Here is a 24,393-nt window from a genome sequence, read left to right on the forward strand (position 1 = left end):
GCTGAGCTAAATTTAACCTATCTCATAATCGAGCAGGAGTTTATGCACCAGCGTGTTACATGTTCAGGATTTTCCAAAACAATGGTGTAACTAAGAGAACTGCAGATCTCTCAGGCCTGAATAAATGTAGTCAAACTTCAGCAGTTCGCCATTATTATTTAATAGGGATGTAACGATATATTGAATTTTGCGATATCACGAAAAAAAAATGTCTCGATACCGCCGTGGGACTGTGACGAAATCTACGAATCCTGTATTGTTTTTGTTTTGCAAACGTACCAAGGGCGGTATGTTCCTTAGGGCGGTCGGGTGACGCACCGCCAAAGGGGGAAAGGGAGGGAATTTTTCTATCACATTCTACCACAGTGTTACGCTAGCTGTGACTGTTCTAGACAGTTTGTCCTGCCTCTGAATATCATAGTCCAATCAGCGTCAAGTCGTGTTCCGAGGAGTACCGCCCCTCTCGAGCGATTTCAGTCTGGTTGCAAATTTCCCAGATCGCTCTGATAGTCTCTCATGTTAAGGCAATTTTTTTCAAACTGCAGGCACTGAAATGCAACCTGTATGGGTTCTGGGTAGGCTTGCACTAACGTGCTTTCTTCATACGTAACCTGGTGTAGGGATCGCTGGGGCAGCCAGCAATCTTGTCACATTCAAGGTCAACATGGTTAATGTTACCTCACCTCAGAGCAACTTGATTATGTCATTAAGAGAAATACCATTCAGTCATTGTAGTAATCAGGATAAATTGGCAACTAAAGAATTAGGACTACCCAGACCAAATTTAAACATCAAGCAAGTATCTACAAGGGGGGGAAATCGTATAACCGGGGATTTTCACGGAGCTGGTATGAGCGGAAAATGTGGCTAGCAAGTTGCGAAGTAGCTAACGCTTTCTTTGCAATATGACAATAATATCAAATAAAAATGCAGATTTATTATTTAATAAAGGACATTTTTTCAAGTCATAATTTTTCCTCGTTTTTTAATATCGCGATAAATATTGTATCGTGGATTTTTTATTGTGGTATTATCATACGGTGAGTTTTTGGTATCGTTACATCCCTATTATTTAACCGTCTTTATGAACACTGATCATGTGCAGCCTACACCCCCTGCTAAAATGCAGAGAGAAAACAGAAGAAGCCTTTCCCTGTGTCTCCCTGTTGTTCCTTAGATTTACAGGATATTTCACCTGTAGTGTGAAGTACCAGTTTGTTAGTGTGTGGTATAGACAGAAGGTTGCAGGTTTGAGGCCCTGATGGGGTGCTGCTGTGCTCTGGGTGAACTTGAAAGGCTAGCTGACTGTCCAGTGATATTGGATCATGTGTAAAATGAAAGCTAAGCTAAGCTGACTTGGCTGAGGCAATACCTTAAACTAATAAATACATTAAAACTCTATATGCTATGTACTTTTTCTGTAGGTCATGTGTACCTGTGAGCTGATCCGCAGTTGCATTACATGGTGAATTAGACTGTAGGCCCTAACTGAGCTACACAGGTCACTGTTTGTAGGGAAAACAGCTTCCAATTTCAGCATATTTACTCTCTTTATCAAAAGGAAATATTGAGTTAAGATTAGGTACTGCGCTGAAGCACCCATTACAGCAAGACCATGCTGAAGATAATCAGTCATCTATGATGTAAATGTCATCTTTAGCTTTGATTTACCTGTCAAGCTGACGTTCAAAAAACACAAACTCAAGCTGTAAGTGTTAGTGAGGCTGCCTTCACCTCTCACTCACTCACCATTAAGTGAAAAAATCCAAACCACTTTCTGACCATCATCAGTTCCAGAGCCTGCAGCCCTCACAAGCTGTGGCAGTAATGAAGCCTCATAGACACCAGTCAGTTCTGACAAAATGTGGTCTGGTCATTGCAAGCGGTTTCAGTGTGTGTGAGGTGAACTGGCCCCTGTTTATTAAGTGGAATGTCATCAAGTCGTTCAGTAGCCTATGTGATCCTGTGTTTGAGCTGTGTTGGGGCTGAGTTGTATAGTTATACAGTTAGAGGCATTAACTAATGTAGCAGCGCGTAATACACTGTTTGGATTGTTTATGGCGGATTAATCAGATTTTTTGAAATAAGCAGGTGTTGACAAAGCTCAGAGCAGGATAATGCTGAGAAAGAACTGGAGTGGGAGGTCACATGTGCAGGCTGTCGGAGGGAAAATGCAGGCCTCTGATTGGCTGCCTGTGCTCTCCTCCCGCTGCCCTTGGTGTGACTGAAGCGATCCCTGATGCGTTGCGTCTGTCCCTGATTGGTACCTGGAGCTGGACCTCTGTGCCCTGTTCCGTGACGCTCTGAATGTTCTGGGTTCTCTTGGCCCGGGTTCCGTCAGAGCGTCACATGGCTCTCAGCTCTCTGTCGCAGTGCTGGCCCAGACCCCACGCCTGACCCGAGCGACAGAGCCAGGAACAGGGGCAGGAATGGCTCGGCCCGTACGCAGCAGATATGCAGAGCATGTGTCAGGAGCCCCGCTGTCCGGCGCTGGCCTCACCGCGGGACAGCTCACGGTGCTCCTCTCTGGACACGACCTAAAATGACCTGGTGGTGACCTCACTGAGCAGCCTGTGGCAACTGTCAATCACAGCAACACCCTTGAAATGCTGCGACTTTGGCCTCCTGACTGGATCAGTGAATCAGCAACACTGTTTTCAGCTGAGAGCCTTTCACAGAAGAAATCATCAGAGGGTTGTGTGCAATACCCTTCTCCTGTTGCTCCTGGACCCTGAGGGCATGTCTTTGATTGATGCTCGCGCTCTTGAACCATCCTCTCCTGCTTGTAGTGTGTCTTTAAAATGTCTTGGTAGTAGATATACTGCCTCACTTGTTACAGGAGCTCTTTGGGTGTTTGTGCTGGTTTCTGTCGGTTTCAGGGTGTTTGGTGATTACTCACGATCAGCTGATACCAAACCTGGCATCCTTTGCCATGTCATTAAGCCTCTGTCTGTCAGCTGAAAGTTGCCTGGCAGACAGACAGCAGTTAATAATGATGATCCATCAGGTGGTGCAGAGCCTGCCTCACGCCGGTGAACGCTCTGCCGCAGGTGTGTGTGAGTGCGCTTCCCCTCCTGAGACTCTCTGCAATCACAGGGGAGTGGCACTGTGGCATCACTGCACTGCTGCCCCTGGGGGAGTTTACACCACAGCAAGGATTTCTCAAAAGCTGCTCCCTGAAAGGACAAGCTCTCTGCCGAAGCTCCAATCAGTGACCAGCATGTTCTGCGTAATGAGATGCACTCAGGGCTTCCAGCAGCAGGCCCATCGAGCAGCTTTCAGTCAGGGTCTTTTCAGCAGGTCCAAGAGAGTGTTAAAAAAAACGCACTGCAGTGAAAACCTTGAGCTTGAAAGGTACAGATCCAGAATGACCGAAACCCTCTGCGGTGAGGTGTACATTTGCCAGAGCATTCAAGCAGCATTGTTCTACACATTTAAGTTTCAGCCTTTAAAATGTTTCTTTCACCTCAGCTCATGTTGCTGTGAGAGAGAGCTGTCAGTGAAGCGTGGCCGTGTGTCGCATTCTGTAAGCTGAATGTGCTGTAATGCTTTACATGTTTCCTTGTTTAAAAGTGTGCAGCTGAAAGCAGTGGGTTATGAGCCAGTAGCAGGTGTGTATCAGGCCACACGGCCCCAGGTGGGGAGAGGTTCCTCACACACGTGCAGAACAGCATGTACAGGGTGCTGGAATAGATACACGTACTGCAATGCCACCTATTCCAAACAGCTCTGGCACCAGCACACTGGCAGCCGGCGCTCAGCTGCTTGCTTATCTCCTCCACATTGTAACCGCATTAAAAATCTCATTTTATAACACTGATGCTAATGCTGCTTCATCATTACACAGCTCCACGTACAACACACACGTGCACACACTAACTCACACGCCCCCTGCTGGTGTGGGAGGCCACAAGCAACAGACACAGCAGAAACTTACCCTTACTAAAGCCTTACTCTGCACAAACACACACAGAGCAGGGCCCTAACTCTGCGCACACACACACACACACACACACAGAGCAGGGTCCTTATTCTGCGCACACACACACACACACACACACACACACACACAGAGCAGGGTCCTTATTCTGCGCACACACACAGAGCAGGGTCCTTATTCTGCGCACACACACACACACACACACAGCAGGGCCCTTACTAAAGCCTTACTGTGCAGGTAGGAGTTGGTGAGCTTCATAATTCATGGCTGTATGCCTGAGGTGCAGGGCTGGACCCCAGTGGCTGGGCTTGTGTGTGACTGTCTTTCGTAAGAGAGGGAAAGATTGCAGGAGGTGGAGGGTAATTATGGCCCCTCTCTCTCGCACAGCTTGGTGCTCTGCATCTGCCCTGCTCACAGCTTTGCGCAACGCAGATGAAATCAGATCTGGAAGTGTGCTCTGTTTGTGTGAAGATCAGTGTTGTCTTGCGCCACTATTGGAGAAAAACCTGGAGAAAGAGCCTTTTGTGTGTTTCACTGTCATGGACAGCACTCTGACACTGAGCTCTGAGCTGCTGTATTAATATATTACCCTGTACTGTCCTATACTTAGCGCCGCACTGTACATATCGTTACCCTCAGTAAAGAGTGGGGCAGATAAAACAGGAATGCAGTGTGCGTGAGTGATCTGTGAGTGTGCGGCGTGTCTCTGTGTGCGGCGTGTCTCTGTGTGCGGCGTGTCTCTGTGTGCGGCGTGTCTCTGTGTGCGGCGTGTGTGAGCGTGCGGCGTGTCTCTGTGTGCGGCGTGTCTCTGTGTGCGGCGTGTGTGAGTGTGCGGCGTGTCTCTGTGTGCGGCGTGTGTGAGTGTGCGGCGTGTCTCTGTGTGCGGTGTGTGTGAGTGTGCGGCGTGTCTCTGTGTGCGGCGTGTCTCTGTGTGCGGCGTGTCTCTGTGTGCGGCGTGTCTCTGTGTGCGGCGTGTGTGAGTGTGCGGCGTGTCTCTGTGTGCGGCGTGTGTGAGTGTGCGGCGTGTCTCTGTGTGCGGCGTGTGTGAGCGTGCGGCGTGTGTGAGCGTGCGGCGTGTCTCTGTGTGCGGCGTGTCTCTGTGTGCGGCGTGTGTGAGTGTGCGGCGTGTCTCTGTGTGCGGCGTGTCTCTGTGTGCGGCGTGTGTGAGTGTGCGGCGTGTCTCTGTGTGCGGCGTGTCTCTGTGTGCGGCGTGTCTCTGTGTGCGGCGTGTGTGAGCGTGCGGCGTGTGTGAGTGTGTGGCGTGTCTCTGTGTGCGGCGTGTGTGAGTGTGCGGCGTGTCTCTGTGTGTGGCGTGTGTGAGTGTGCGGCGTGTGTGAGCGTGCGGCGTGTCTCTGTGTGCGGCGTGCCTCTGTGTGCGGCGTGTGTGAGTGACCTCTCTGGGTGTGTCCCCCTCTGCCTGCAGGGATTCTTCAGGAGGACCATCCGGCTCAAGCTGGAATATGACCGGTGCGAGCGCAGCTGCAAGATCCAGAAGAAGAACCGCAACAAGTGCCAGTACTGCCGCTTCCAGAAGTGCCTGTCCGTGGGCATGTCCCACAACGGTGAGAGCAGTACTGCCGCTTCCAGAAGTGCCTGTCCGTGGGCATGTCCCACAACGGTGAGAGCAGTACTGCCGCTTCCAGAAGTGCCTGTCCGTGGGCATGTCCCACAACGGTGAGAGCAGTACTGCCGCTTCCAGAAGCGCCTGTCCGTGGGCATGTCCCACAACGGTGAGAGCAGTACTGCCGCTTCCAGAAGCGCCTGTCCGTGGGCATGTCCCACAACGGTGAGAGCAGTACTGCCGCTTCCAGAAGCGCCTGTCCGTGGGCATGTCCCACAACGGTGAGAGCCAGTCTCACACACCCAGAGGGGACAATTCCACAACCTCAATATCTTCAGTAAACATCTACCTGTAAAGGTCCCGTAAGTCACTGTGGATCAGCATATCAGTACAGCACTGTACAGCAGGTCTAGGATTCCGACAGCCACAAACACGCTGTGTGCCAGAGAGGAGCTACACAGACACCAGCCCCATGCAGACAGAATTAGCAGAATGGAAGAAGCTTGCTCTGGTCTCAACCATTACACACCCCAGCTGAGAGGAGGACATGTCGCTCCATTAGGTTCAAGTCAGATTTACATAAAATGAAGGGTTATTCTGAATACATTAGTATTAGTTTTATTTTCATTTTTTATTAAAATGAATGAATTCATATATCCCACACATGGACATCTTTGGGATGTCACAGTATGACAGGGTAAAATGAGAGGGGTCTTTTCCTTTAGACTAAGACTGTGCTATTGATTGTGGATGAGCAGTCTTCTCTCTGAGTGCTGCTATTGAGTAACATGAACCTGCTCACCCTTCCAACATGGAGACATGCTAACAGGATTAGACGACCCCGCACACAGTGCTCGCGTGACACGCTGTAGCTATACTGGGCTGCACTGACCTCCTGACATCCATCAGCGCGGTGAGTGTGAACCGGCTGACCCGGCACTCACAGCCTGGAGTATGGTGCACTGTAAAGAGGAGGGAGGCGTCAGAGTGTTACCTCAACCCCCAGTAATGCACACACCCTCCCAAACCTGCCCCTCCCCTCTGCCCCCTCATAGCCAATCAGATAAAGCGCACCTTACCACACAGCCAATAGCAGCTGCTGAGAGCTTTTTAAAGCTTTTATTGTGAAGGAATGCCCTTGTTCTGATCGGCACTTGCGATTTAATTTATTCTTTTAAGTGATGTAAACACATGCAGAGTGCAGCAGCACTTGGCTTGTGTGTTCTCTGTGTAAACTTACTGCATCAGAGGCTGACCGCTGGTCTGGGTCAACGTCTCCCACATGGAAAAGTACAAAAATAGAAAGGGGGGGTGCAGTTTGTAGGGCAAACACAGGTGTGTCAGGAGCAGTTTGCAGGGCGCAGTGTGGGAGAGCAGCCCGGGGAGCTAGTCTGCGGTGTCTCAGCCCTGCAGCTGTGGAGGAGAAGCCACGTTACACCTCTGTTACATTCCATTCACATAGCTGCAGGGAAGCCGTTCAGGGCTCAGTGATCACTGTGGCATCGCAGATCACAGGGTTTTTACGGGCGTGGAATTGAAGCTGTTGTTTGGTCCATGCTGCAGGGAAGCTGTGCTCTGGTCTCTGTGCTGCTTGCAGACAGAGGGATGCCACATCATTTCAGAACAGACCAGCTGCCAGCCATACCATACACACCTGGGCTCAATGCTGTTTGTTTGCTTGCATGTGGTTATGTGTCTAGTGTTTGCCAATATGATGAGGATATGATTTTTTCCTTCTTGATGCTCATTAGTATTAATGCATTTTATTTTGTACATGCACACATTTTATTACTTCATTTTGTTGATTTCCTCTCCATACACTGAAGCAAAAGACTGTGCATACTGTATTTGTGGAAAATGGTAAGCCTGGCTGTTTCTAACACATGATGGATATCTGGACATTGTTTAGACAGAAACAGCATCATTTGATGGTTGTGTGCCTGTGTCAGACACATGGTGTAATATTTCCATTAGTGAGAAATCTGCATTCGCCAGCTGTCCACACACAGTCTAGACAAGAGATTCCCAGAGGTGATAGTAGCACTTTCAATTTGGCAAATGCTGTGCATTTCACAAACACAGCGAGTTTCTCTTTTTGTTCTACAGTGTGTATTTGTTTATTGCTGTTGCAACCATACAAATTTATTCATTTATTCATTCAAGCGTTCCTTAATAATCGCTCCTCTCTGGTCCTGTAGCCAGAGGTGCAGCTCTGTTTCCCGTGCTTAACGACTGAATCAGTCCTGTTTTTCTCATTACTGTCAATCATCCACAATATTCTTATCAGTCTCGCATGGATCCATTACACACTGGGGACACAACTTTCCCTTTTAACTTCACATCTCTAAACCAGAGTCCTGAAAGTTGGTGGCATGAGTTTAGGAGCTGATTCTGTCCGTTTCCTGTTTCCTGTTTGTGTGGCCCACGCAGCCATCCGCTTCGGGAGGATGCCTCAGTCCGAGAAGCTGAAGCTGAAGGCCGAGATCCTGACAGGGGAGCGGGAGGAGGAGAACCCCCACCTGGCCGACCAGAAGACTCTGGCCAAGCAGATCTACGAGGCCTACCTGAAGAACTTCAACATGAACAAGGCCAAAGCCCGGGTCATTCTGACTGGCAAGACCAGCACACCGGTGTGTGACACCTGTCTGTCTGTGTGTGACACCTGTCTGTCTGTGTTCGCTGCTCTGTGTTCTGTGGCATCTCTCTGTGCAGTCTGCTGTTGCAGTGGCAGGGAGCTGCTCACTGTGTGTGATGACACGCTGTAGCTCTAACCCCCGGGGCCTGCAGCAGAAAGGCCAGTCTGTTCGCCCCCACTGCGGCGGTACTGTACGAGGCCCGTATGGAGCAGGAGGAACGCAGTCACTTCTCCATCGCTGCAAGCCGACACCCTGCTATTATTGGGGAGCTTGGGAGGGGTGGGCGGGAATCCGGGGGATGTGAGAGTGGGAGAGGTTAACGAGCGGGTCAGTGGGTCAGGACCCCAGAGTCTCCCATTGCATCACGGCTTTGCCGCTGATGGCTGACTTCCTGGTGATGGCTGTGTGTCGCCTGCTGGGGTCCCGTCAGGTGAAAGCTGAGCTCCTTGCATCTGGATGCACTCAGAGCAGAGAGAGGCTGCATCTCCACATGTGCAGAGCACCCTCTGTGTTTATTCATATCCCTGAATAAATCACAACTGAACACATGCTGTAAAACAAAAATATACTTACTGGATCTTTTTTCTGCTTTTTATTCTTTAATCTTTTTTTTATGCTTTAATCTTATTAGCATTCCACAGAGCAAGTTCAGATTGTTCACAAATAAGGGATTTTACTCCAGAGAACACAGGGGTCACTTTTATTCGCAGACTGTAGCTGGTGTTTAGTAAATCTTGCTCTGGCAGGGATCAAACTGGCAGGAGGCTCCCTGGCTCTTCTGAGCTGTTCAGAAGCCCCCTGGCTGAAGCTGTAGCTCCTTTTAGCTCTTTTGGTTTTACGTGTCTGAACCAATTTCTTGAGCTTGATCCAAACATGTTTGATTTGATTGAATGTAGAGATTGAGGTGATCAGTTGAGAACAGTTTTGTACTCATTTAACCATTCCCTCGTTGATTTATGTGATGCTTAGGATCACTGTCATGCAGGAATGTCCATGTTCAGCCAAGCTCAGTGCTTACTGGCAGAGGAAAGTGGTTCTTTAGCCAGAATGTCCCGGTACTGTATTTGTTGGAGCTCATAACCCCCTGTATCTTAAACAGGCATTCAGGACCCACAGAACGAAGCAAATTACAGTTTACTGCAGTTTACAGTTAAATCTTGTCCCACGTGGTGGACACACAGACCTGCGTGCTCTTCCTGGCAGGGTTACATTTCCTCATGACAGACACTGTGGTGGAAACGGTGCGAGTTCCTTCACAGCTACACTATATGGGCAAAAGTATTTGGCCACACCTGTTTTTCAGGGTTTGGGCTCGGCCCCTTATCTCTAGTGAAGAGCAATCTTAATGCTTCAGCATACCAAGACATTTTGGACAATGCTATGCTTCCAACTTTGAAGGCCCTTTCCTATTCCAACCTGACTGTGCCCCAGTGCACAAAGCAAGGACTATAAAGACATGGTTTGATGAGTTGAGTGTGGAAGAACTTGACTGGCCCGCACAGAGCCCTGACCTCAACCCCATCGAGCATCTTTGGGATGAACTGGAATGGAGATTGTGAGCCAGGCCTTCTCATCCAACATCGGTACCTGACCTCATAAATGCTCTACAGAATGAATGGGCACAAATTCCCACAGAAACACTCCAAAATCTTGTGGAAAGCCTTCCAAGAAGAGTGGAAGCTGTTATAGCTGCAAAAGGGGGACCAACTCCATATTAAAGTATATGTATTTGAATACAAAGTTATTACAGTCCCTGTTGGTGTAATGGTCATGCGTTCAAATACTTTTGTCCATATAGTGGACAAAAGTCCAACCTGTGGAGATCAGTGACCATTTACCTGCAGTCTTCAGAGCGCTCTCTAACCCTAACGCTCTCTGACCTGAGGCCTGATAATGCGTCATACTGATATACTCTTCTGTGTGTCCTCTCTTTTTAAACCACAGGGGAGCAGGAAACCCTTGGAAGCCTCCGTATTGTTCCAGAAGCTTCCTATAAAAAGAGCACAGAAAACAACAGCTTGCATTTGTTACTTTACAGCCCAAATGCACTAATTTAGCTTATTTTCATATTTTTTTAAATGTGTACTCTATCACAACAAAGTCTGATTTTTTCATGTATGGTCCTCAGATGTATGTGTAGGTAAAGTTATGTTTTTCAGGTCGTGGTGGTAGCGTAGCTGTGTCTGTGGGTCCACAGCTCGTCTGAGTGGGAGCAGGTGTGCCACAGGAACAAGGCGGGGCTTGAGAGAGATCACTCACTGGCCACACTTTCGTAAGACTGACGGGAAATGACCGCAGTGCACATCCCTGCTCCTGCGTGTCTGAGGACCCTGCTGTTTTGCAAGACTGGTCTCCATGTCTAAAGCCAAACAGCTGATAAGATTAGATAGGGCTGTTTGTCTTTCCTTTGCTTTGATCATCAAAACAACTGTGAGTTTGCCTTGCCCTGCTGTCAAATAGTTCTGTTTGTCTTCTGACAAAAATATTGCAGAAAGACTTCTGCTTATCATTCATACAAGTTCTTCACAACTCCAGTGGTCTGCCATAGGAATGCAGAGGGCACCACCTGTGGGACAAAGATGGACTACAAATGTGTCATGATCTCAATACAGTGTATCAATGTGGAGCAACCAGGTTCTTAACATCTTTTTCCTGCTGTTTTTCCTTCCTCAGGAATTCCTCTCATTTCCTCAGGCAGCTCTGTTACTCTCCTCACTGCCTCGCTTTCAGAGCAAAGCCGTTTCCAGCGCTTCCTCACTCTCTGTTTTTCCTGCCGGTCCGGCAGGGACAGTGTCGTGTGTGGGCTTGTGTTTGCTCATTGCATACTGATCCTGAATCAGTCTCCTGTGCCCCTGGCAGCCCTTTGTCATCCATGACATGGACACGCTGCAGCTGGCGGAGCGGACGCTGGTGGCCAAGCTGTTTGGGAACTCGGACACCCTGCAGGACAAGGAGGCGGAGGTGCGCATCTTCCACTGCTGCCAGTGCACCTCCGTGGAGACCGTCACCGAGCTCACAGAGTTCGCCAAGTCCGTCCCGGGTTTCTCCGGCCTGGACCTCAACGACCAAGTGACTCTGCTCAAGTACGGCGTGTACGAGGCCCTGTTCGCCATGCTGGCCTCCTGCATGAACAAGGACGGGCTGCTGGTCGCCTACGGCAACGGCTTCATCACCCGCGAGTTCCTCAAGAGCCTGCGCCGGCCCTTCAGCGACATGATGGAGCCCAAGTTCCAGTTCGCCATGAAGTTCAACGCCCTGGAGCTGGACGACAGCGACCTGGCGCTCTTCGTGGCCACCATCATCTGCTGCGGAGGTACTGACACACCCAGGGAAAGAAACACTCACTTTACTGAAAACAGAGGTTTAAAGTGAGAGTGAGGTACTACTACATGTTATTTTCATGGTAAATTCTTTTTTTCTCAGAACAGCCCTTGGAAACTTTAAAGCAATTAGAAAAAAGTCTCTTAATTCCTTCTTTAATGAGTCTCTTCATATTATTCACATTCACATTGTACTATTTAATTACTTAGAAATTGATATATATGAGACCTGCTGGATACTGTGGTACTGTAGCAGCGCTGACTGGGGAGAGTGGGCTTCTCCAGCACTGCCTGACCCTGCTGCTCTCTCTCCCCCGCTGCTCTCTCTCCCGCTGCTCTCTCCCCCGCTGCTCTCTCTCCCCCGCTGCTCTCTCTCCCCTGCTGCTCTCTCTCCTCCGCTGCTCTCTCTCCCCTATTGCTCTCTCTCCTCCGCTGCTCTCTCTCCCCCATTGCTCTCTCTCCTCCGCTGCTCTCTCTCCCCCGCTGCTCTCTCTCCCCCGCTGCTCTCTCCCCCGCTGCTCTCTCTCTCCCGCTGCTCTCTCTCCCCCACTGCTCTCTCCCTCCCGCTGCTCTCTCTCTCCTGCTGCTCTCTCTCCCCCGCTGCTCTCTCTCCCGCTGCTCTCTCTCCCGCTGCGCTCTCTCCCGCTGCTCTCTCTCCCGCTGCGCTCTCTCCCGCTGCTCTCTCTCCCCCGCTGCTCTCTCCCTCCCGCTGCTCTCTCTCTCCCGCTGCTATCTCTCCCCCGCTGCTCTCTCTCCCGCTGCTCTCTCTCCCGCTGCGCTCTCTCCCGCTGCGCTCTCTCCTGCTGCACTCTCTCCTGCTGCGCTCTCTCCCCCACTGCTCTCTCTCCTGCTGCTCTCTCTCCCCCGCTGCTCTCTCTCCCGCTGCTCTCTCTCCCGCTGCGCTCTCTCCCGCTGCGCTCTCTCCTGCTGCACTCTCTCCTGCTGCGCTCTCTCCCCCACTGCTCTCTCTCCTGCTGCTCTCTCTCCCCCGCTGCTCTCTCTCCCGCTGCGCTCTCTCCCGCTGCTCTCTCTCCCGCTGCTCTCCCTCCCGCTGCTCTCTCTCCTGCTGCGCTCTCTCCCCCACTGCTCTCTCTCTCCCGCTGCGCTCTCTCCCGCTGCTCTCTCTCCCGCTGCGCTCTCTCCCGCTGCGCTCTCTCCCGCTGCTCTCTCTCCCCCGCTGCTCTCTCCCTCCCGCTGCTCTCTCTCTCCTGCTGCTCTCTCTCCCCCGCTGCTCTCCCTCCCACTGCGCTCTCTCCCGCTGCTCTCTCCCTCCCGCTGCTCTCTCTCCCGCTGCGCTCTCTCCTGCTGCGCTCTCTCCCCCACTGCTCTCTCTCCTGCTGCTCTCTCTCCCCCGCTGCTCTCTCTCCCGCTGCGCTCTCTCCTGCTGCTCTCTCTCCCGCTGCTCTCCCTCCCGCTGCTCTCTCTCCTGCTGCGCTCTCTCCCCCACTGCTCTCTCTCTCCCGCTGCTCTCTCTCTCCCGCTGCGCTCTCTCCCCCGCTGCTCTCTCTCCCTCCCGCTGCTCTCTCTCCCTCCCGCTGCTCTCTCTCCCTCCCGCTGCTCTCCCTCCCGCTGCTCTCTCTCTCCTGCTGCGCTCTCTCCCCCACTGCTCTCTCCCGCAGACCGCCCGGGCCTGGTGAACGTGCTGCACATCGAGCGCATGCAGGAGAGCATCGTGCAGGTGCTGCGGCTCCACCTGCAGGCCAACCACCCAGACGACGCCTTCCTCTTCCCCAAGCTGCTGCAGAAGCTGGCCGACCTGCGGCAGCTGGTGACAGAGCACGCGCAGCTGGTGCAGGAGATAAAGAAGACGGAGGACACCTCCCTGCACCCGCTCCTGCAGGAGATCTACAGGGACATGTACTGAGGCCTCACTCCTATGGACCTGATCCAGAGGCTGTGTGTTAATGTACTGCTGCAGGAACAACAGCCCAACGGCCTGTGAGGACAGGGAGCAGACACAGAAACATATGCCATTCAACAGCGGGGGTCTCCACACTCTTGCATGCTGGGAGTGTGAGGATGAGGGTGTGGCTTGCTGGGAGCATGATGTATCTGCTCCTCGCCATGTGGGCCACACAGAGAGATCTGTGTGCCAGCTTCCGCTCACCAGCCCCCAAAAGAACAGCCCACAGTCTTTTCCTCTCAGCTCCCAGAGGAGCAGGCAGCGCTGATCTGGAGTCAGTTGTAAGGGCTAACACAGCACAGGTGAATGAGTGAATCTCAGCACAGGTGAATGAGTGAATCTCCAGCCCATGATGACACACCATCTCTACTGCTCCCACCTACATGCAGGAAAGTGTAGGGAAAGAGCTACAGTTTATGCTAGTTTTGCAGGATTGTATGCAATATATATCATTGTTTTCATTTAGATTTCATTTAGAATGTTGTTAAACATAAGGAAAGTGTATTAAAACACAAAAAGTGAACGTTACCTTTCACAGACATATGGAGCCATCTCTCCTGATTGAGAACAAGGGCAGGGCTGTGGGGTTTCTGAAAGACAGCAGGCCCTGATCTCAGTGCAGTGCAGTACTGGGGAGCTGAGGAGAGGCAGCTTCCTACAGCACTCTTCATCAATCATGGTCCCAGTGAAGCTGGCAGCTCTGGCCTGTGTGCTGAAAGGGCTTCACTGTCTCATCAGCTGTGTTTTCACATGCATGCTGGATCTGACAGATAGCAGAGCATAAAGTGAAGCTTATTTTCATTGCAGCCAGTCATTTGCAGTCACACCGACAGCATGGGCTCAGAATTTAGTTTTGGGGCATCTGACACAGTGGCATGTCTAAAAACATGTCCCATCACCCATTTTTTTACCAGAGGGGCCATAGAAATGCTTGTGCTGCCATCTGGTGTTTCCATTTACCTTGCAAATGTTATTGTGTTACAAGGCATTACCCAATGCCAGATAAGACCCTACCCTGCAACCTTGAGAAGGAAATGTTGTTTTTCCTTCTCCGTTCAGTTTGTGCCCCACGCCATGATGAGGATTATGGGTGTTGATGCATGACCGCAGTGTGAGAGAATGACTGTTAGAATACCTCAGGAATAACACACAGGTTTGCCGCTGAGGTGTGTTGAAGGCCTACTGCAAACCAGGCTAACGTTGCCGTTTGATTCGTCTGTCCTCTCTCTCTCTCTCAGCCTCAGTGCCTTGTGTCTTTGTAGAGAGGACCACTTTTCACCCCCCTCAGACGCCTGTGTGGATTTGGGGGGTTTGTGTGGGCTCAGGTGATCAGGGGAATGCATTTACAAACAGGCTCCTCTTATCTGCTTGCTGTGAAGCCGACTGGTTTGTATCGCCCACTCACAGTATGCAGAAATGTGTGTATATCTCACCCTCCTGTGAAGGCTAAATGCCAAATTGCCTCTCTTACCCCTTCACACCTTCACACAAGTGTTCCTCAGTGCTGTTGAAAGGGTTAAAAGAATACATTTATGTGTCCATGTTTGTCAGGTCTCTGAAAATTTGAAAGCTAGTCCTGTTAGGGACTGACGATCAGATGATTATTTTTCTTTCCTCAAACTATTCCCTGAACTGCAAGTTCTTCTGTCCATATTGTTTGAAAATAAGTCCCTGGGTCAGAACAAAAGATTTTATACTGTAGTGTCCCCCTTCTTATAAGAAGTGTTGAAGGTACCACTGATAATTTGGTCTGTCATTATCCTTTTCTTTCTGTTCAATTGATTTGGGTGGCACGGACCCCGGCATCGCTGTGATTCTGTTGTGTTTGTGTGTTGTGATTCTGTTTTTTTTTAATACTGAATGGAAAGTATATGAAACAAACAAAAGTAAGGAGGTGTGTAAAATATAAACTGTGAAAGTGCAAGGGAAACAGAGTCAGATTAGTGTCCTTTTTACAGTGTGGGTGTGGCTGTGGAGTTCAGTCCCTCCCTCCGTCTATGCCCCTTTCTGCTCATTGGTTCTCAGCCACCCGCTACCTGCTGCACTTTGTTTTGGTCCTTTCACAGCGGTGGTGCCCCTGACTGTTGATGCCACCACATCAAAGGCAGATGAACTTTGGACACTTGGGAAGAGCCGGGAGGCTGAGTGCAGCTGCGCACAGAGCGTGCGCAGAGCTGGAGCTCACGCTTCCCGCTTTCTTCACCAACGAAATAAGAATCTTCCCACCCCACCTGCCAGTCAAATGTGCCTGCCAGCAGCCGACCTCTCGGTCACGTTTGCTTTGTTTCCCGGCTTCGGCCACTGTGCTGTCTCAGGTTGCAGCTCTGCCCTGAAGCACTGCCCAGGTGCCTGGATTTCAGGGACATCCTGCATTCTGCCACAAACATCCCCAGAATGCATCAGTGTAGCTTTTGTACATTTGTATTGTGAACCTCTTCTTTATGTACAATGCCCTGGTGAAATCAACTTTGTGCCTTTAGGGACGGACCATAAGCATGGACCACGTGTGTGTCGCTCTTCCCAGCTTGCACAGGGTAGAGGGCAGCAGATGGAAGACTTGGTATTGACATTGCAATACAGTGTCTTTCATTCTGTTTTTGTTCTGGAAATTATCATCAATTATAGTAGAATATGAAATGTATTATTAACAGGTAAGGTTACCAAAAGCACTTTTTCTCAGTGGAGGGTAAACTCCATGTCATATTTGCAATGTGAACTGTAACTGTGCAAGGGTGATCCATCAAACCAACTGTTGCATTTGCAAGAAACTTCCTTTCTCAAATTAGATGTGTCATTTTGTGTTAACTGACAAGGGATGTTAAGCTGTATCAGGGAATATTGGGTCTTCCTCAATGTCTAATGGTGCTCAGGACTCCATAGGGTGACCTCTGCCTTTCCTTGTTTCATCGTCACTTGATTTGATAGCAGCCTGCCCCTACATCGCTCCAATAATATTTAATCAATGCCTGTACTTTAGGCAAGTCAAAAATCCATTTTAATTCCTTATATAACAAAGGTGAGTTCTGGGGGCAGCAGAGGCCTGTTTTGTCCTCAGTTTTGGTGAGTAATGCAGTGGTTTTCTAGCTAGTGTGAGGTGAAAGCACTGAATGACCCAGTCCAGCTAAGTTGGTGTTCTTTAAATTTAAATGTGTGTAGACGATAATACTGTAAATGTCTGTCGATTGTACACATTTACTCATTGAAACAATAAACCATCTTACATAAATGATTTGAAAATTAGAAGACTTAAAAATCTTTGCTATATCTGGTCTTTTCTCAATACAGACATTTTGCAGGTATTATAAAATGTTGTTAGGAGGAAAAAAAAAACAAAAAACTAAAAAAACCCAGAATGGAGAATATTTGACATTTCAAAGGTGAACTTTACATTATAATAAAATTTACTTTATAATAGGGTTATAATAGGTCATAAAAATGATTATAAAATAGAACTACATTCAACTGATCCTCGTGGTTTTACATATATATATACATATACACTCAGTGACCACTTTATTAGTTGCACCTGTACACCTGCTCGTTGACGCAAATATCTAGTCAGCCAATCATCTGGCAGCAACTCAATGCATAAAATCACGAAGACATAGTCAAGAGGTTCAGTTGCTGTTCAGACCAAACATCAGAAGGGGTAGGAAATCTGATTGAAGTGACTTTGGAGGGGGGTCTTAGAGTGGGAGAAGAGAGCCAGAGGGGAGTTAGAGTGGGAACAGGTCAGCAGAGGGAGGGTGTTAGAGGAGGTGGAGCTGGCAGTGAAGGGTGACCCATTGTTTTGCTGTACCGGGTCAAAAAATTTACTAGCATCAAGCTGTAAGAGAAAAGGAAACACCCACACCCGTTCACCTGCTACCTCCTCTCCTCCTGCTCGAACACCCCCTCCTCTCGTTCCACCCTGCTTTAACACCCCCTCCTCTTGTTCCACCCTGCTCCAACACCCCCTCCTCTCATTCCACCCTGCTCCAACACCCCCTCCTCTCCTTCCACCCTGCTCCAACACCCCCTCCTCTCCTTCCACCCTGCTCCAACACCCCCTCCTCTCGTTCCACCCTGCTCTAACACCCCCTCCTCTCCTTCCACCCTGCTCTAACACCCCCTCCTCTCCTTCCACCCTGCTCTAACACCCCCTCCTCTCCTTCCACCCTGCTCTAACACCCCCCTTACAGCACCTCACTGGAGCCCAGGCCGGAGGAACAGGGCTGCAGCACCACGGCCCGCCTTCCCACAGTCCCCGTCTCCCCAAAGGCCCTCATGAGCAGCCCCTACAGCAGCTACCGGAGACTGCCCACCAGGCTGATTGGCACTTCAGTGTACCCACCTGAGGCGCTGTCTTGTTATGATGGGCGTGGCGCTGGCGAGGGTGGGCGTGAGGCTGACGCCTCTATGACTCCGGGTGGTGTACTGAAGTCACAGAGCTTCCAGAGGGCTCAGATAACACCTGCGCAGTACACCCGTTACCCTCCCCAATTGCACGGCCTGCAACATTGCAGGGCACAGCATGAGGAGCAGCTCCCTCCAGTGTTAGGAGGACCACACTACAGGCACCCTCTGGAAGTGTTCAGCAAGCAGGAATCTAGGCTGCTCTGAGAGAGAGACTTCCTGCACCTTGACAAACACACACAGCTCTCCTCTTTTCTCTTGTTCATTTTTTTCGCTTGTCTTACGTATGTCACACGTGATGATATTGCGCCTCTATAGGTTCCAGAGATCCCGTTCTTCGACAAACTGGCTGAAGATTTTGGTTTCACTTTAATTCTTAGCATCAGATGAGCAGAAGAGAGTGATGAGCTTTTACTGTATCCTGTATCCAGCCCCTTCATTTATAAAGCCTTTTATTTTTTTACTGGTTTACATTCACCATTCACATGTGTACTGTAAAGGTCCACTAATATTATTGGAATATGTAAATATATTTTGTGAATATATTTTTTTTCCAAATAATTCTTTTTCCAAAAGACAAAAAAACTGTTTGTGATTATTATATATTGTGGTTTATGTGAGCTGAAAGAGCCTTCATTTTAATGAGGTACCAGTGAAGGTTTCTCAAAGGACTCAAAGGACTAAATTTGCAGGAATTACTGGCACTATATAGTGCAACCCTGTGGCCCGGCAGCTGGTAACATTTCAAGAGATCTCTGTTTTATTGGCAAATGATAATTGGTATTACCATTTCCTCTATACAAGCTATTTTGTATTGTTAAATTCAAAATTTTATTCCCCATAAGAGGAAACATTTTTTTTTCTCTGACGTTTTTTTTTTTTTTGCTTTTTGCGCTGTTCAATAAAAATCATATGGCAATATGGCAATAACAATATGGCTCCACAATGCACAAGGCACTATATAAATGCCAGTCATTATCGTTTCCATTCTCTGTATTAGAAACAGTTCCAATGCAGAATATTTTTCCACACTGATGATTTGTTCAAAGAAGAAAAATATCTGTTGTTAACTTTTAGCGTGGTGGATGTAATGATGTAGTCCTTGTTACAGCAGTTCCCTATCAATTTATCCTGTTTGCCTCCTAGGGGGCTGACAGCCTGACTTATTCATGAAATACAGGTCAAAATCTGTCTTCATTAAGTGACAGAAATGACAACAATCCCATGTGTTGTCCTCTCGTTCCCCCAGCTTTCGGCCTTGCCGAGTGCTAAAATTAATAACAATCTGACACCCCGAGCAGAAGGTCACTTTTACATCCATTATCCAATGTAAACACTGCTTCTATACTTCTCATTATCCCCCACAGATATCTCCTTGGTAATGGCGGCATCGTTAGACCGGGTTTAACCTGATTAATCCCAGCATGTTAGAAGGTAATTGATTTTTTTTTTATATTAATGCCATTATGCCGCTATTGCAGTGCAATTTTACACTAGAACAGGATTTGCACGGTGGTGGTTGGCAAACCTTTAATGTTGTGCTAGTTTAGGATTTGCTGTCAGTAAGATGTACCAGCAATGCTTCTCTCTTTTCTCCCTTTCTCCTTTCCATAGAGGAGTAGGCTGGGGTCTGTGCATTACTGTCCTGCTGAGGGGAACAGTGATCCACCCTCGTCTTTCGTCCTTTCAGATGGATGTTTCCAGCTGTTGTAAGAGATGATGAGATTCTGCCTCCTATCCTACCTCCTGGGGTGTGCATAATAGTCAAAAGGTTGAGGAGGGCAAAAAAAAAAGCACAGCTACATTTCCCAATGCAATATGCCTTTGATTTGTTTAACTCACCTGAAGGTAGATGATCTAGTGAAATCCAGAAGCCTGCCTTTGATTGCAGGTAAAGTGAGGAGTTTGCTCTCTCCAGTGTCTCTTTCAGAGAGAGCTCTCTAAGCATGCGAGACCGAGGCCGATGCTGACATTTCAGGCAGCGGTGTATGACTTCACAAACAGAACAGTGAGAAGGTGGATCCCTGATTCATTTCATTTGACACTTGCCCGCATAAATGACTTAAATATCTCATAATGACAGTTCATGGCTTAGGTGCTCTGTGCGGGGTTAGGTCTCATGATCCCTTGATGTTACAGACCACAGTCCATTTAAGCAAAGTTTGTGAAGGAGATGTCCATTACGGTAAAGTGCACACTCTGGTTGGCCATAAATATGATATTAGGGAGGGAAGTCCACACTTTTACGACATAATGCATTCCTGGAAATTCCACCATAAACCAGATCATTGGGATTTGAATCCCAGTTTTCCAGTGAAACCACGTTATAAGTGAGGTCACAGTCCTGGCAGGCAAGAAAATCATGTTTTCACAAACAGTCTAGATGATCTGAGGAAAAATCCCGATTTGCTCTCTTGAAGGGACTCAGTATTTAGTGTCCTGAAATAATAATGGCAGCATTTTTACAAATAGGTGTGGATTGTAATAACCTGGATTGTCATGAAACAGGACAGCAGGAAGAGTCAGCTTAGAGCAGTGCAGGACAAAGCTGACCCAAGGGAAAAAACCAAGGGAGAGTCCACACAGATCCATGTTACAGTTTTTAATACTTAGGATTTCCTTGTAACCATATAAATACATATTATGACACACAGCCTGTAAAATAAAGCATTCCTTACATTGTCTAACCGTTCTCACGAGCATGATGGGAGTAGGAGTTTAGAAGTATGATGTAAATGAGCATGTCCTCTGAAGCAATGCATGCTGATTTCCACACACAGGCAATAAGTCACTGTCATTTCAGTGTCTGCATTTCTGTGTGGGCGTTCTTATTACATGCTAATGCCATTCAAGGGCAGTACGGTTTCTTTAGTCCAACGGGCTGCAGTTATTAGCAGGGAGTAGTCATCCACGCAAAGACGATGTAGCGCTGTCATATGTCATTTTTATATGCATTAAAAACAGGTTCAAGTTCCATTATGACTTTCCTGTAGGTTGAAGTCATGCGAGTCATGACTTTCCTGTAGGTTGAAGTCATGCTAGTCATGACTTTCCTGTAGGTGGAAGTCATGCGAGTCACAGTGCTGAGCAACAGCCTGATTATAACTGTTATTGTCTTGGTGATCATGGTAGAAGCGGCAATACGGGTAAAAAAGGTAATAGAAGTATTTCAACACCTGATTGCTTTGGAGGAATCATTTCCACTGTGCTGGATCATTGTAGGACCATTTACTTCTCTCACACAGGGAAAGACACACACACCACTCTTGCGCTCTCGGGCTAATTTGTGGGAGAGTTTCATATCTTGGAGGCATGAATTGGAGATGGAAATAATTGAGGATTTTGTTTTAAATGTTAAAGCACCGCAGCAGTAGAAGAGAAGCAGCAGTGATGCCTAGGGCTTGCTGTACACTACTCTCTACACCACAGGACACAAACCTTCAGCCATGATCACAAAGAGCCTCTCAGAAAATCTCCTGTAATATTGATGGTATATATAATGACCTCTTACACAACTGCTTATACAGCAACATTAATACATTACTGAAGGGATGTGAGCAGAGAAGGGCTTTGGTAAATGACAAAATGGGATTATCTTCATCTGACTAAGTGCAGGCAGTTTTATTTCTGATGGTGTCATTATTAGTATATTAGTATATCGTGATACCAATCCAATAAAGCAGGAGAAATGATAGTATCCTGTCTTTGAACATAATCCAGGAAGGACAGGTATATCTCATCATCTGAATACAGATGACTGAAGGTTAGCGCAGGGACATAGATTTGTGGGGTATTGGGAACACCATTTCAGACAGGACAAAACATCAGTGCTGTTTAGATGCCATTGCCTCCGTGAGCTGCAGGCTGTTACTAACTGCCGGGTGTGGTCACCCTCATGGGCTGGCACTCTCTTCCACTCTATTTGCAGGTGTTTCTGTAAAGTGAGGTTCTTAATGATAAAAGTAATTATCTTTCATTGAAAATCAATGTCTTGACATTGCGTAGATAAGACAATGAGCAGCCAGACATGTTATTTGGCTTTGTTTCTATGCTTCATGGATGTGTGCACCTCAAGATATACAGTAATTAATATGCAACCACCTAGCTTATGTATTGTACAATAAATGTAATGTCTATACAACAACAAAGTGAGATACATTGCATAAATTTCCTGCTGTCCTAACGTGACTTTTATCTCAGAATGCAGCCTAATTAATCCTGTACACAAGTCTTGTTTCAGTTAATCACAATCTTGCCTAATAAATGACCGAGTGCATGCGTGTCTGCAGAAACGAGCATCTGTGTAAGAACAAGGCGAAGGTCTGACACTGCATGTACAATCACCCCTTCGGTAAACGTCTACCAGCTGTCCGAAGTGAACTCCAGCAGAGAGAGCTGGCTGAACTGACAAAACAGACGTCCAGAGGCTTTATTAAAAATGACCCCTCGCAAGGACGCTTCTTCATTAGGAGGGTACGTTCCAGGGAGATGAAGAGTACAAGGGGGAGAGCAGGCCGGGACAGGCAGGATGGAGGCTGTGCTGCAGTAAAACACCTTTCTGCCCAGTTACTCAGTCTCTCCTTTGTAATGTATGCTCCAAACTCAAGAAATCTGTATTCACAGACAGTTAGCAAAACATACCAAATGTGCTCTTCAGGCTTTTTTATAAATACTGTACTGCATACTTTTCTTCATAAGGTTTGTAAAAGGCAGCAAGAACAATAGAATATTAACTGGAAAAATATGGCAGCATTCAGGCAAGTAAAGTTTGCACATGTATTTTCAGTATTTTCAGAAAGTTTGCCTACAGCGGTTGTGTGAAAAATGACTAATATTTAATACAGATGTGTTGGATTTTCCACTATGATCAGCTAAAGCGGGGTTTTCTGCAAACCTGTGGCTTCTTTTTTTGTATCCTTTTCACTGGGAAAGTTCCTTTCTTTTCCTCAGTAGATCTCAGCAGATCTTGTCCCCAGCAGTAATTAGCACCTTTGTGAAAGTAATGGTTTGGCTAACTGAAAGAAGTGATCTATCATCAGTCGCCTTATCTGGGATGAGCAGTCGGATAAACCACGGGGGATAGGTATTGATGTTGCCGCTGATGTCATACTGGCCTACAGCTATGACATCAACACTACTCAGGAGGTCCACTGAGGTGTTCCTTTTCTTTCTGATTACTTTCTGACCCAGATGAGTGTGATAGGTTAATCCCTGCAGCCAATACTCAAGCCAAAGGACACATTGGCTTCAGATAACTAATCCCTTGCCAGTCAAGGAGAAGATGTTGGTGTGCTTGCAGTGCTGTATCCAGTGGAAGATACCAGAAGCATATCAAATGAGTCATTATCAAAAAGCATAACCTGAAAAAAAAACACAAAGTAATATCTAAATCCAAATATCTTATTCATACAATCAACATTTTAATGATATGCTGGTATTCATGGCCACATTTTTTGAGCAATGCATATTTATTTTGTGTCTTTCGACATGCAGAGCCATATTAAACTCCCTCCTCAGATCCTCTACAGCTGTGTCATGCAGACTTCAGAACGCAGTGCCCTGCAAAACAGAGTGGTTCGTGGGCAGCATGTTAAACAGTGGCACTGAACAGATTAAAAGTATTACTGACAGACAGAGCCCTAACAAGTTTTTACAGGACACTTGCATTGGCCCGCATACTACTGGAAACAGTCAAGTTTGCCAGCTAGCTAGCTACAGAGGTTGACAGGAAACTGTGTTAGTATTAGTTAAATAATTACATTACATTAATTAACAAATGAATGTAGTTAAAAAGTCAGGAACATAAGAGGGAAAGGCAGTGAGGGAGGTGAACTACATTTTGGGTCTATTTCCAGGTCTCCTGGAAAAGAAGTGGTGACCTCCAACTCCTAAGAAGTCCACCAGATGGCAGCAGTGAGCAGTTAGGTTTAATGGTTTGTATTATCTCATTTCAATACATTACATGGAACCATCTTACAAGAAAGGCAACTACTGTATCTACCTGCATTGCAAGCATGTTATTGGCGAGAATAAACAAGCTATGGAAGTTAGCTTTGGCAAAACTTTCAGACCAAAACCTATTGCTGTTGCTGTTGAGATATTAGCAAATAATTTTACTCACAACACTAATGAGCTGTCTTATCTTTTTCAGATAGTCATGCTTGCTGTCTAGAGTAAGTCACTAAGAGACACACTCTGTCCTGAGTTCCACAGAGATCTCTCAGGAAAACGTATGTGCTCACAGATGGAATTGTTTTCCCCATTTATGTGCATAAAAAGGATGCATGCATGCAGCATTGGGCCGGACAGGGTCTCAGTGAAAGGGGCAGAGCTGGAGTGCACTGATTTAGGTGAGTGCTTCGATCAAATAGGTGTGTTTGATATCTTTCCTCTGTTGCCGTTGCAGAGATCTTTATTAGAGGAGTTCCTCCAAGAAGCGATCCGAGCTGAGAGAGCCCATATTCCCAACACCACTGTCCTGGTGGCTAAGGCCCTGAAGATGGACCAGGGTCAGAGCACTGGCTTCTATGTCCTTCCTGCAGAATTGCAGCCCTGAACAACTTCTACTATCTCTCACATACACACTGCACAGCTGTAATGAAGAAGTCACCAGACATCACCTGTATCTTCCTCTCCAT

General features: G+C 47.8%; 1 protein-coding gene across 2 annotated transcripts in view; it reads left to right on the forward strand.

Moving 5' to 3' along the window:
* LOC118772194 (peroxisome proliferator-activated receptor alpha-like) overlaps positions 1 to 16,494 on the forward strand; it is a 28,387-nt gene extending 11,893 nt beyond the window's left edge. Inside the window, exons 4-7 of one of the 2 annotated variants that reach the window (XM_036520492.1) lie at positions 5,364 to 5,502; positions 7,932 to 8,131; positions 10,997 to 11,450; positions 13,077 to 16,494. In XM_036520492.1, coding sequence (XP_036376385.1) covers positions 5,364 to 5,502; positions 7,932 to 8,131; positions 10,997 to 11,450; positions 13,077 to 13,321 — 1,038 coding nt within the window. In that variant the 3' untranslated portion in view covers positions 13,322 to 16,494. Of the gene's footprint in view, positions 1 to 5,363; positions 5,503 to 5,763; positions 5,783 to 7,931; positions 8,132 to 10,996; positions 11,451 to 13,076 lie in introns of those variants that run through there. The other variant, XM_036520493.1, reaches the window with a different exon arrangement.
* Positions 16,495 to 24,393: the final 7,899 nt, after the last annotated feature.

This window comes from Megalops cyprinoides, chromosome 25 (genome assembly GCF_013368585.1).
Source record: "Megalops cyprinoides isolate fMegCyp1 chromosome 25, fMegCyp1.pri, whole genome shotgun sequence".
Taxonomy (NCBI): Eukaryota; Metazoa; Chordata; class Actinopteri; order Elopiformes; family Megalopidae; genus Megalops; species Megalops cyprinoides.